The 14589-nt window shown below is 40.3% G+C and overlaps 1 protein-coding gene across 2 annotated transcripts in view; it reads right to left on the reverse strand.

The window, feature by feature from the left end:
* The window catches only part of Camsap2 (calmodulin regulated spectrin associated protein family member 2), a 74795-nt gene that overhangs the window by 47370 nt on the left and 12836 nt on the right, over window positions 1-14589 (reverse strand). For both annotated transcript variants that reach the window (XM_042701157.1, XM_042701158.1), the window contains exon 2: window positions 13697-13956. In XM_042701157.1, the coding sequence (XP_042557091.1) occupies window positions 13697-13956 (260 nt within the window). The remainder of the gene's footprint in view (window positions 1-13696; window positions 13957-14589) is intronic.

The following is a 14589-nucleotide window of genomic DNA, read 5'->3' on the forward strand; positions in this document are numbered from 1 at the left end:
AGAGTACAGATGAACAGTTACCAAGGCCTGGGAAGAATGTGGGAGAGTAGCAGATGTTCTTAGAACAGAGTTAACAAGCAACTGGATAGCAGGAACACTTCTAATGCACAACAGGGTAACTATGATTGATAACCATCAAATGAATGTTTCAAAATAGCTTGTAGAGAGGATCTGGAATATTTCCAACACAAATAAATGATAGGCAGTGGAGAGGCCATAGATACCAATTACCCTGTATATATGTACTGAAATGTCACACAGTATCCCATGCAATTACTGTGTCAATTGAAAGTAATTTTTTAATGTGGTCTAAGAATTTCTTAACACATAGGTATTAAGTGAAACATCTATCAAAGTGCTCTAAAAATTTCCCAAGTGGTATAAAATTTACAATGTTCTTATATTACTGAAGGCATTACACAGCCACAATCTGGCTATGAGATCAGCCTGCAGAACAGTTTATCACATAATAAATAAAATCTTTTTTTTTTTTTTTTTTGTCAGCCATGTGGCTTGAACTCAGGTCTTGGACACTGTCCCTGAGCTCTTTTGCTCAAGGCTAGCACTATACCACTTTGAGTCACAGGACCACTTCCAGTTTTTGAGTTGTTAATTGGAGATAAGAGTCATGGGTACTGTTTCTACCCAGGCTGCTTTCAAACCATGATGCTCAGCTCTCAGCTTCCTGAGTAGCTAGGATGACAGGCGTGAGCCATTGGCACACAGCTAGGCTAAGGATAATCTAAAAAGTCATTGCAATTATTTAAAGTATTCTCCAAAACAAGTGTCATATCAATACCTTAAGGATTAATGGAGTTGTCCATGAGTCACCAAAGACATGTTAACAGGAAAAAACATAACACAGGGACCACCAAAACCCACGAAAGACAGGCTTTTTGAAAAATCCACTGAAGTAGACAATTATATACAACAATGAAGACATAAGTGCAAAAGGTATTTTCCTAGCACGTCCTCCTAGGAACTTGGGCACGTTTTGTTTTATGAGCTTGTACGGACAGCTCAGGCTTACCCGCCACCACTCAACATAATTAATGGCTGCTAACTTGTACCAACACTGTAAAGTGATAGTTATTGTCTCTCATTTGCTAACCAAGATAACATTACTACTGTATTTTAACCAGTTATCTATGCTGTACTTCCAAGTATGTGTGTTTTATAGCTTCCAGATTTGGAAGTTTTTCAGGCATATTTGAATCTGGGCAAAAATTATGCTTTAAATCTCAAAAGATCTAAAACTAGCTATCCAAAATACACTGAAATATTTTTCTAACACTCAAAAATTTTGCCTGAAAGGAAGTTTGTCAGCAAATTTCCTTCAGCTGGATGTATATGAAAAAATGTGCCGGACAGCACTAGCTTATCCGAAAACAAAGAAACTCAACCACAACCCTGTGACACGATCATGGCTGTTCCCTAATTTTCTTCCAGCCACAAGAAATTTTTTTTCCAGTCAGACTTCATTTCCCAAGTCCTATGTATTAAAAAGGAAAAAAAAAAGGAAGATAATGATAGTTCCCATGGTAACGCTAGGTTTTTGTAAAGTACAGAGAAAATTTGCAGCCAAGTAACAGCAGGACAGTTCACAAGTGTTGAACACGGCCGGGGCAGATACTCAAGAAGCATAATGAGAAGTAGTACAGCTCTCCTCCCATCTACCAAGTATACAGAAGTCACCCATTTCCTTTTAACCACTGACTAATGCTGGCAGGCAATGCCCTGATTAACTAACAGCCAAAGAGGAGGAACTAAGAATCCAGCCTCCCTCAGTAGATGCTGGCCAGAGCCCACAGCCATGAGGAAAAGTAAAGGCGTAAGGTGGAAGTCACCTCACTCACTAGGAAAGGAGTCTGAATAGATGAACCAGTGGGAGAGAACAGATGCAAGGCGCCCGTAAAGGTTGTACTCTTTTTGCCACCAAATTAAATGAAAACGTAGCCTAGTGATATAACTCCCAAGACAGTTTAATGCCTGCTTCATGAAACTGTCAAATCTTCATTCTATTAGTTAAAAGCTGAAAAAATATGTAAAAGGATCATAAAGATTGTTATATCCTTTTTTAATCTTTCCAATGATAACACATTACCAGTACCAATTCCAACCAATTGACAAAATTGATTGGTTCTGCTCTGCTTCTTGGTGGCTGCCAGCTAAACAGCTCTACTCCACCACACTCTTCTCACCACAGAACAGAAACATGCAAGCAGCCCAAACTGAAGCTGCCCAAACTATGACAAAATAACCTCCACCCAGCCTCCCACTGTCATCCTGTGCATCTCTGGTACTTCCTCCCCTTAAGACCTTAGACCATCATTCACAGTGCAACTTATCAGGTAACAACCAGCTTTTCTTCTGGAGAAAACAGTGACACACATACTGGCAAGAAGGGTATCATTGCTGGGCGCCGGTGGCTCACACCTATAATCCTAGCTACTCAAGAGGCTGAGATCTGAGGATCACCGTTCAAAGCCAGCCCAGGCAGGAAAGTCCATGAGACTCTTATCTCCAATAAAACACTAGAAAACCAAAAGTGGCGCTGTGGCTCAAGCGGTAGAGCGCTCGCCTTGAGCTGAATGGCTGAGGGACGGTGCCCAGACCCAGAATTCAAGCCCCATGACCAACGAAAAAAAAAAAAAAGGGGGGGGGGTATCCTTTTCTTCCCAGGAAAAAAATTATGAAGCTTTAAGTTTTATTCACCCAACAAATGAAGTTTCTGAAAGAGAGGGCTATACTGATGGCTACAGAGTAAAGTATAATTTGAGTGAGCTAGAAACTTGCGGTCTGAAAGACAGCCTTGAAATAAATGAATTTTTGCCTATTTCTTTACAAAAAGACAGCTTACAGTATTTCATAAGGGGGAAAAAAGAAGAAAGCACAGTTCCATGGCAGGGCAGGAAATGAAGAGCATCGTTACAAGAGAAATAATGTGAGGAGTTCTTTATGTTGGCAGCATGCAATTTCCAAAATAAAAACTAGTCAGAACCAATTTAACTACCTGGGAAGAAATAGGTACATAGCTTCTTTTCTCAAAACAAAACAATAAAAACCCCAATTTTTTTTTTTTTGTCTGTCCTGGGACTTGAACTCTGGGCCTGGGGCTGTCCCTCAGCTCTTCAGTTCAAGGCTAACACTCTACCACTTGAGCCACAGTGCCACTTCTGGCTTTTCTGCGTATGTGGTGGTGAGGAATTGAACCCAAGGCCTCATGCATACAAGGCAAACACTCTACCACTGAGCCACCTTCTTAGCCCCCTGTAATCTCCAATTTTTGTGGGCCACATTATATATAAATACTTTAAGACACTAATTGGCAATAAACCATTAGCTACTGACATTATTTAAGCCTACATTCTCACTGTAAACAGTAACATTTTGACAAATAATGGTATTATTTATTGATACTATTACTATTTAACAAAGCAAAGACTTAGTGCCCAGTTGGCAGGATGTCACGTGTGTCAATGTGATCCTAGTACTTTGGAGGCTAAAGCAGGTAGACAGAAAGTTTGAGGCCCAGGTAACAAGACTTTGTCCCTAGCATATACCAGCAATAAATAAATCTGAAATAAATACATTTTTCTTGTATTTTCTAGCCTTCCAGTAACCTTATCATATATATATTTATTTTTATTTATTTACTTATTTTTTGTCAGTAATGGGGCTTGAATTCTGGGCCTGGGCGCTGTCCCTCGCACGCTCTACCACTTGAGCCACAACGCCACTTCCTGTTTTCTGGTGGTTTATTGGAGAAAAGAGTCTTACGAACTTTCCTGCCCGGGCTGGCTTTGAACCGCAATCCTAAGATCTCAGCCCCCTGAGTAGCTAGGATTACAGGTGTAAGCCACTGGTGCCTGGCCTTATTATATTCTTTAGTAACAAAAAAAAAAAACTAATGTTATAAGTCAGATAAAACTGGGAAGGAAAATCTTATTATAAATAAGTGGTACCAATGTGTTTTATTACGCATGTGAAAAAATGTCAAAATACCAAAGTATTTCTATACCTGTCTACCTCATCCATTAAAATCTTATCTAAATCAATTTCACTCCCCCAAGTTAACTGGAATGCAGTTTAAAATGTGTAGCTACATGTATAAATCAGACAAATCAATAAAAATTAACAGAATTTTATTTAAAGATAGAACTTCCCATTTTTGTTTCAAAACTATGAAAAAAATCTATGAGACCACTCTTTAATGTATCATAATGTCTTATTGTTGTTAGGACTGTTAAACTATTTCTCTGTCTGCCTGCCCCTCCTCCCCTCAGAGACTGTTTTTCCTCTGAATAGTCAGGACAGTCACTGACTCCCTTGCAACAGTTCATTATTTTCATGTCTCGTTGTTACAAGAAAATAAAGGACATCTTATGACTACTTGAGTCTAGGCAATCTAGCTATGAACAAAAGGAGTCCTTTTACTTGGTTCAGTACTAAGCTTACCAGATTTCCACATCAGGGGGTAGAATCAAACCCTCACTAACACTAAAACTCAGACTTTTCCCTCACATTATTTATCTACAAAGCAGCCTTGAAGGTGAGGTCAAAGAACAAATAGAATGTTACTGAGCAACCTGATGACTCTCAAACGTAAATCTACATAGGACTTCTATACTTCAGGCTCATCCAACTGCTTACCCGATTATCTCAAAGACTTTTGAACCTTACAAGCCCAAGCTGGGGACACAATTCCTGACACCGCAGCAGCCTCACCATATCCTGTTCAAAGCAACCTGAAGGAACTTCACAAAAGGCAAATCAGATCACACTTAAAGATCAATCCTCCAATGACTTTGTACAGCTCAGGGATCTGCTGACTCTGGCTGCAGTCTTTCCTGTAGCCAGTTCTCGCATCATTCCGGCAGTGACATCACTTCCGGACAGCGGTGTTCTGCACCCTAATGGCCTTCTAGGCCTCAACACATCCCAAATCCGCGCCCTATCCCCCTCGTCCCCTCCCCCCCCCCCCCCATCATGAAGCTTGCTGTTTTCTTTTCCCTAGATCACCACAGGCCAGTTTCTCTGGTATTTTTAGGTCATGGTTTAAATGCCAGTTCTCTAGACAGGCCTTCCCTGACCACCACCCATGAAAATAGCATGCTCTACAACGTAGAGCCCCTCCTAAGCTATTCTCTGCATGGCATTTACCATTCTGAAATTGTCATCATTGGATTAATTGTCCACTGGTTATCTTTGCTACCAAAATTACAGTTTCATCAAAGTAGGGACTTGTTCTGTTTTTTCATTACTGGGTCTCATTGCCTAGAGCCATAGTTATTTTGGACAAATACTTACTGAATGAGTAAGTACTGCATATCATACAAATTACACAGGAATGTGGCTCTGAAACTTCAAATGTCCCTTTCAATAAATTCTTTTTTTTTTTTCTTCTGTCGGTCATGGGGTTTGAACTCTGGGCCTGGGCACTGTCCCTCAGCTCTTTAGCTCAAGGCTAGTGCTCTACCACTTGAACCACTGCGCCACTTCCGGTTTTCTGGGTGGTTTATTGGAGATAAGAGTCTCACGGACTTTCCTGCCTGGGCTGGCTTTGAACCCCGATCCTCAGATCTCAACCTCTGAGTAGCTAGGATTATAGGCATGAGCCACTGGTACCTAGCCCCTTCAAGAAATTCTTCATAGGACCTTTGTCAACATAAATTTTCTTTCTTATTTATTTATATATTGGGACCTTGGTCCTTGTTCTGCCAGCTGTGTTTCTCTCCCGTCTCTGAAAAACCTACCTGGCTCCTTTCGGTGTTGGAGAGCTCTGCTCGGATACATTCTTCCATAAAGGCTGCATGACCCACGCTAACGGACTGGCACACAATTCCTCAGCTCATGCCACACGATGCTGGTTTCGTTTCTGCATGGTTGCCACTGCTCTCTTAAGCTATCTTTTTAAAATTTTGTTTACTTGCTTGTTTAGCAAATACTAACTTTTTTTTCTCCTCTTCAGGGAAACAGTAATCAGTATCCTCACATCTCTATAAGCACACCAAAAGAACTTCCGGAAAAGATTGGTCCTAGGTCAGCTCTGTAACTCAGCCAACGTTGTAACACAGCCCATTGTAGCATTCCAGGCAGACACTCAACAGTACAGGCTCAGAAGGAATCTGAGCACTGCGAAGACCTTTTCCCCCAGTTATGTAAAGATCTTCTCTCTGGGCAAGCATCTAAATACAACAGTTTTCAAAAGTTGCTTCTTAAAACTGCTCATCTATTTTATTATTAATGAACTGCTATCATCTACAGACTGCAAGAATGGGTCAGGGTGGGTGTGGGTCGGGAATCGCTCTGCTTACAGTGCCCCTGGCTACGACCACTGCTATGACCATCCACTGTTCTACAGCACTGCACTGTTCTTCTACAAGTTAACAACATTCTACTTTTATACCAAACATTGCAAACCTGTATCAATCTGTGCTCCGTGTGTGTGTGTGTGTGTGTGTGTGTGTGTGTGTGTGTGCATGTATCTTAAGTTTTTGCTTGTTTTTGTTTTATAACATTTCTTTGGGAGAACACGGTTACTTCAGAATAAAGTAAGTTAGTAGTCTACAGTAAGTGTAAAGATAGTCTTTTTCTCTTTTGGGAAAACTAACAGTCCTACTTATGTAAACTTTTTTTTTTTTAAAGGTTGCCTTTTTTTTTTTTTTTTGATGCCAGTACTGGGGCTTGATCTCAGAGGCCAGGCTCTGTCTGTACTGCTAGCTTAAAGCTAAGCACTCTACCACTTGAGCCACAGCTCCACTTCCAGCTTTTTTGGAGGCTAATTGGTGAAAATGTCTCATGGACCTTCCTGCCTGGGCTGGCTTCAAACTGTGATCCCCAGATCTCAGCCTCCTGAGTACCTAGGATTACAGGTGTGAGCCACTGGCACCTGGCAAGTTTGTCAATATTTAAAGTTGTTTTATTTTTTAACTGATATATAAAATCATAAAATTTATACCTATTATTAGGGTATATGTTTCAGTACATGCATACAATTCACACTGTCAGGTTAATATATACTGAATTTAGGTTCAATAATTATCAAAAACTAAGGCTGGCTGAGCACTGGCGGCTCATGCCTATAATCCTTGCAACTAACTCAGGAGGCTGAGATCTAAGGATCACAGTTCAAAGGCAGCCCAGGCAAGAAAGTCTATGAGCCTCTTATATCCAATTATCCACCAGAAAATAGGAAATGGAACAGTGCTCAAAGTAGCTGAGCACTAGCCTTGAGCAAAAAAGCTAAGGGACAGTACCAAGGCCCTGAGTTCAAGCCCCATAGCTGACAAAAAAAACAAAAAACTAGGGTTGATCAACAACACCAAGTCTCAATCCTATCTGATAAGTGGGGAGAAATAAATTATAGCCAGCAGGTGTGAAGTGTTAGGTAACTTCCTAAATGTAGCTCTTGCTACTTTCAATGTTCCCTTTGAACATAAAGTTACTAAAAGAATACAAAATTTTCATTACTCAAAAGTGAATTAGCTATTTCATGGATAAAATCTACACTAACTTTCTTCATACTTATTAGCTAGCTCTCAAATGGGGTAAATTAAAGAGCATGTATATGAAACCACAGCATATAGTGCATTTCATATCAAATAAAATAATTAAGCTTCTAAATTGGGAAATAAAAGAGTATAATCAAGAGTGCTATTTCAGGAAGTTTAATCTAGCTTTAAGCCATAGATTAGATGAGTCAAGGAAACAAATCCACAAATGATCTTTAGTTTCAAAGATTCTTTTCAAACAGATCAAAGCTGTTTGTAATTTGTAAAGAAGTATTTTTAAAATAAAATATAGGTATGGTAGTTTCTAGTATCAACACTGTCCTTTTACCACTTTGTTCTCTAAAATAAATCATTTAAGATTTCTTAAATGTGGGCTTAGTTGATTACATTCAGTTTAGTTGATTACAATCGTATTTTTCCTAATGGAAAAACTATCAAGTTATATTGATAAATACTTTTTTTGTTTCTGTATTACATGGGTAACCAAGTAAAGTAACTGTGGGTCCGGTGGTAAAATGTATTCCTGAGTCACAGTCAAAAGAATTGCAAAATATTAGGGTCTCTAACTGTGCTAAAACCATACTTTTGTAGGTAAGTCTGTCCTCAAATAGGAGAGAACATTAATGGGGTGGCTTTTCCTTTATTCAATGTTTAGCTACAGTCCATTAAATGGCAAGTAGAAGAATCAACTCTGCTACATCAGGTCTGTAATTTAAGCAACAACGGGGTTTACTGAGAACACAAGAGAAGAAGCCAGGGAAGAGCTGAAACTCTAGCTCAAGAGGCACAGAAATGGAGCCACCGAGAGACAAACCCAGCAGAAGAAAAGCAGCAAGGAACAGGGCCAGGCTCCCTGAAAGGGGTCAGTCTTTCCAACGGGTTGCCATCCTAGCTACAGGCAAGGCCCATACAATGCATAAGCTTTAACTCCAGTACAGGTATCTGTGAGGCAGCGACCACTCCAGTGTGGGAAGGCAAAGGAAAGAGGAAAAGGAACAGGAAGGGGAAGGGGCAAGAAAGAAAAGGAGATGCCATGTTGTTCCTGAGATCAGCTTCTCTGTTCTCAATACTTCTCACATATCCAGCAAAATCAGTGAAAATTTACTGGATTACCTTGCATATTCTTTTTTTTCCTAAATTACTTTTTTGTTGTTTGAAAGGTGATATACAGCAGGGTTACCTTTAATACATCAGGTAATAAGTACATTTTTCTACTGCAGAGCATCATCTTTCCCTCATTCTTACCTATTCCCTCCTTCCCCTCTCCACTGAGAAATTGCATCATTCACTTTCCTCAATGGCCTGTGCTGCCACTGTGCACCACTGCTGCACATTTTCACTGTTTTTCCTCTGATTCTATGCCCTCCCTCCCCTCCCCCAACATGTGCATGTGTACACACCTAGTGTAAGGTAAAGAACACAGAGCCATCAGGAAATGAAACAACAAATTAGAAAAAAGCCCTTTATTTCCATATCTTTGGAGTTCCTTTCTACATACATCTGAAGAGGTGCTTGGGTATTGCACTTTTGTGATTCTCTCCTAAGACTATCCTCTGTTGGTCTCACAGTATGTGAGTTTCTAGAATTCTGTGTAATTTGTCCTATCCCAGTGCATTTCAGATCTAACTTCTGCGTAACAGGAGAAGCAGCACTGGTCTTGGCTTACCTCACTTAGCATGATTTGTTCAGTTTCCATCCATTTCCCTGCAAATGACATTATTGTATTCTTTCTAATGGCCATGTAAAATTCCATTATATATAGGTACCACATTTTTTTGGATCCACTCCATATCTTAGCTATTGTGAAAAGTGCTGCAATGAACATGGATGCCTTGAACATTCTTATGCACCGTGAAACCCAAGTGCACCCTGACTTACCGATTCTGTTCACCCTCTATCGAGATACCCTACTTAACAACTACAGTTACTTTGAGGGTACATGAAATCAAAATAACCTTTAAAACAGGAACAGACCCAGTAAACTACTCTGAAGAGAAGCTTGGCAAATGGCTGACTGCAAACCAACATCAGGCAGATGAGTGTATAGAGCGCATGGTTTCTATTCCTTCCATCGCACCACTTCCTGTCTACTTACCCCCTAGACAAAGGCAGAACTATCATTCTGATTAAGAAGAGAGGATGCGCAGGTAGACCCTGCCTTCTCCACATGGTGCATGCTCTGTGTTCTCCCTTGGTTCTCAGAGCCTCAGCTTGTTCCCCCAGAGAACAGGGACCACACTCCCAGAGCTGCTGTCAGAGTTAAGCACCTGACACAGTGTAGCGTATACATGTGTGCACTGCCTGGCCCCACGTAAACTACATACAGCTACTAGATAACTGCAGATCACAAGCTCTACGAATTAATAGGACAGTGATAGTTTATTCTAACCTGACAGGAAACCAATTCACGAAGTGCTTTGAGAACGTTTAATACAGGTGGGGGGGGGGGGTAGATCAACAATACAATGATAATGGAGTGAGGAGAGGGAAAATGAACACAGAGAATAATGGAACAACTTACTCCATGATCCTGTAATCCACAAAAAAGGGAGAAACGCTTAGCTGCAACTCAGTCTGGTCACAACCTAGCCTCTTCCATGTAGTCAGTAACATGCTTTCACATCTCAGTCCAGTCACCAGTCACCGCCCACCCCTTTCCCCACCCACTGAAACCCCAATAGTCAGTTCCCATGTGATGCCTTCCCCTGGTAGCAGAGACTATCACACGTCCACTCTAGGTTCCCACACCTAGTGCTTAAACTTAAATTTAGAGCATGTATTTCATGCTATTAGATGGCGTTTCTCCCATTCTTCTTCCTCACCAGATTTTTAGGCGTGTTACCACTCAAGCATAAATGTCTACCAGTGATCAGCTGGTTAATTAGAAATGGAGTCTTCAGGACCTTTTTGCCCCAGCTAATCCTCTGGGTCTCAGCCTCCAAAGTAGCTAAGATGATAGGCATAAACTACTGGTACCCACCTCTTGTAACCTCCTTTTAATCTCATTTCCCAGAAGAAACCAAAGTTCATAGTTTGATTTGTATTTTGTCTAAAAACCAGTGCATAAGCCGGGCGCTGGTGGCTCACGCCTGTAATCCTAGCTACTCAGGAGGCTGAGATCTGAGGATCACGGTTCAAAGCCAGCCTGGGCAGGAGAGACCGTGAGACTCCTATCTCCAATAAACCACCAGAAAACCGGAAGTGGCGCTGTAGCTCAAGTGGTAGAGCGCTCGCCTTGAGCTGAAGAGCTGAGGGACAGCGCCCAGGCCCAGAGTTCAAGCCCCATGACTGACAAAAAAAAAAAAAAAAACAACCAGTGCATAGGGGAGAAAATAAGGCCTTCTCTAAAAAAAAACCAGTTTAAAAAAAAAACAAAACTTGTGTGGAGGTGTGGCTTAGTGGTACACACACCAGCCTAAGTAAGTTTTGGGCTTCGAGTTCAAATCTCAGTCAGTACCACGAAAACAAACAAAAAACACTATCATTTGGTTCCATAAAGCATGACAAACTCTTTTTATTTTTTTAAAAAAAAAAGTGTTTCTTAAGAAACAAGACTTTACTAGTAGTCTGACAAATTTTCTCCCGTACATTTTGAGTAAGAAGGAATATTAGTGTATTATTAATCAAAACATCACGGTAATTAGATTTTTGGTGGGGGAAGGGCAGTACTGGGCTTGAACAAGACCTAGATACTGTCCCTGAGCTTCTTTTTTGCTCAAGGTTAGCACTCTACCACTTGAGCCACAGTGCCACTTCCGGCTTTTTCTGTTTATGTGGTACTAAGGAATCAAACCTAGTGCTTCATGCATGCTAAGCAAGCACTTTACCACTAAGCCACATTCCCAACCCCAGTAATTGGATTTTTAAACTGGGACAAAAACTGAAAGTATACAATTAAAATATGCCAGCATATGTGACTTAACACAAGGTTAAATTGATACAGTAAGTAATGAAGTTGTCAAGTTGTAACAACCCTTAAATTGAAGGCAGACACAGAAAAACAAAAATTCTGGACCATTTAGATTAATTCTATAAATATCACATAAATGAATTCAAAGTTATAAGTAGCATCAATAGTGTGAGTAATATCTAATTAATGCAATTAGCTATCTACCAAACTGTTACTTTAAAATTAATTTTCCAAAAACCTTCATAACTGTGTTCACACACACACAATATCTTACACTAGGAAAAATGCAAGAAACATATTAAATTTATTTAATTCTTATTAATGAGGTTCTAAAATAGATAACCTACTTTTAAGGACATCTGGGTTATCCGATGTATTATCTGTCTGCATCGGAAGGAGCAAACCCTGACCACAAAGTTATCAATGTGCTTTGTAACTATGCACTCAGCCTTGAAAAGATGGATGTGGAAGTAAATGGCAGGAGAGTCCAACAAATAGAGCTAGGCTGTGCAGGAGCGGAATGTGACACACTGATAGGGACACAGAGGTTAACATTCAACTTGCTCCTGGTGCTGGAAACTGATAGGTAGTATACGTACACAAGTGCCAAAGTCACAGGATAACCTAACCACAGGTGAAACTGGAGCTATCAATGAAAAGTTGAGAATACCATTTCAGATAACAGACCAAACTTATCAGTTATCCTTAACAATTCCACTATAAATCTATAAACTACTCAAGACATCATTCTTCATATCCTCGAAATCTTAAAATAAGGATTTACCCTTTATTTACTTATTTTTGTTTTTTCAGCATTGGGTACCAAACCCAGAGCCCTGTGCTCGCTAGGCAAGAACTCAACCAGTAAATCACAAAGATCTCCAACCCAGAACACAGGTTTTCAAAATAAAGAAAATAGGCAGGAAGCAAAGTAGGTCATTACCACATCTACTACCACGACTTGGGAAACTCATTTTTGTCATCCTTCTTAAATTTTATCATTTCATAATATAATAGCATTTTTGATGGTTCTTGCATTTTGTTAAACTTAGCTAAAGCGGTGAAAAGCAGTGGGTTTCAGTCTTCAGAGACTATCTATGACATAGGTCCTGCATGCTTATCCCAGACAAACTTAGAAGTCTATGTGTGTTTTTTTATAAGAATGAGCTAATGCCAGTGCCAGTGGCTCATGCCTATAAACGTAGGTCTTTGGAGGTTGAGATCTGAGGATGATGGTTCCAAACCAGCCCCATTTGGATCCAGACCAGGTAGACAAATCTTTGAGACTATTATCTCCAATTAAAATCAAGTTGTAAAGCCAGGTGAAGGTGGCTTACGCCTGTAATCCTAGATACTCAGGAGGCTGAGATCTGAGGACTGCTGCTCAAGGCCAGCCTGGGCAGGAAAGTCCATGAGACTCTTACCCCCAGTTAACCACTGGAAAACCATCAGCAGTGGTGCCGTGGCTCAAAATGGTAGAGTGTTAGGCTTGCACAAAAAAGCTCAGAGATAGTGCCCTGGCCAACAACCAACCAATCAATCAAGTTGTAATGTACCAACCTTGAGTGAAAAAAGTTGAGTGAGAGCAAGAAGCCCTGAGTTCAAGCCTCAATACAAGCACAAACAAACAAACAAATGAGTAATGGTTGATGAATAAACTATCTGATATGAAGAAATTTACAAAGAGATTATTCTAGCACATAAAACACATAAATCACAGCTTTTCCCTAATGAAAATAAAGTCAAGCATGCCTTTTTCATCTCTGCTAGTTAATCTCTATGATAGAAGAAAATTTTAAATTAAATAAAATGACATCAAAACAGTTGGCTGGGCACTAACAGCTCATGCCTATAATCCTTGCTACTCAGGGAGCATAAATCTGAAGGATCCCAGCTTGAGGCCAATGGAGGCAGAAGCCTCCACCAAAGTCCATGGCATGGCTCAAGTGGTAGAGGGCCGGCTGTGAGCATGAAAGATGGGCGAACACAACGCATCAAATTCAAGCCCTGGAACTGTCCACCCTAACCCCTGCCAAAAAGAAAAGGAAAAAGGAAGGAAACTAAGAAAGTAAAAATAAATGAACACCATATAACTCATCATATAGATACCACCGAATATTCCAAAATAGTTTGTTAAAATCTTTACATAGAAACGAGATTTACATGAGATGGTTACTAAATACTAGACAAAGAAAATAATCAAATTTCAAAACACTGCCTTCTTTTTTTATAGTACAATTCATAAAATAACCTTGGGTATAGAAAGACTCACCATCTGTATGGGTTTCTTGTGGAGATCTCGTTCAGTCACCAGTTTTTCCTGGTCAGTGACATAAAGGCCTTTCTGTGCTAAAGCCTGGATTACAGCATCGTGGCCCAAAAGCGGTTTCGCCGCGTCGCTCTTGAGAATGAGACTCCCAGCACGACAGTACAGTTCAGCCGACAGGAGCAAGTTCACAACGGGTGGTTTGATGTGTTCCTGGTCATACTGATCCGTATAAAATGGTTCTCGAAATTCCTCTGGCACGTTTTCTATAAAGATTAAGGGGGAAAAAAACCTATTACAAGATGTTTATAAAAGAAACTTAAATTATTATTCAATATCACAGAATTAAAGAATCCTTCTAAAAATAATTATGTCCCTTTAAGTTTTGAAAAAGTAGGATTTTTTGGACCTTGAATCCCCAAAAGGGGACTGTCTGTGATGCAAACATGAAGTTTTCTGAGCCTAGTGGCTCAGAATAAATGATCAGATTCCTAACAACTAATTTCAGTGAATAACTACACATGTAGGCAGTCAACAGAAAAATGCAACACAGCAGCTATTTCAGGAGACTGGCAGGCCGTGCCACCTGAGAAGATGAGCTCCTTACCAAAAGCCTTAATTGTTACAAGGTGTAAACTGATTACCGAGACTGTCTGTGCCTGTCTGGAGACCCCTTAGTCTCTCTCCCCTCCTGACAAAGCTTAGCCCAATAAAGTTATGAAGGACTCTTGGAGTTCATATTTAGATGAGCTCTGCTGTTCAAGGTTCTATTCAGCTGGTGTGGGGGAATATACCTGTAATACCAGCACTTGGGAGGAAAAGAAAAGGGGATCATAGGTGTAAGGCCACCCAGCTACACAGCAAGATTCTTTCTCAAAAAAAAAAAATCCTTTTTAAAG

The sequence above is a fragment of the Dipodomys spectabilis genome, unplaced genomic scaffold (genome assembly GCF_019054845.1).
Source record: "Dipodomys spectabilis isolate Male_0828 unplaced genomic scaffold, ASM1905484v1 ptg000288l, whole genome shotgun sequence".
Classification (NCBI taxonomy): domain Eukaryota; kingdom Metazoa; phylum Chordata; class Mammalia; order Rodentia; family Heteromyidae; genus Dipodomys; species Dipodomys spectabilis.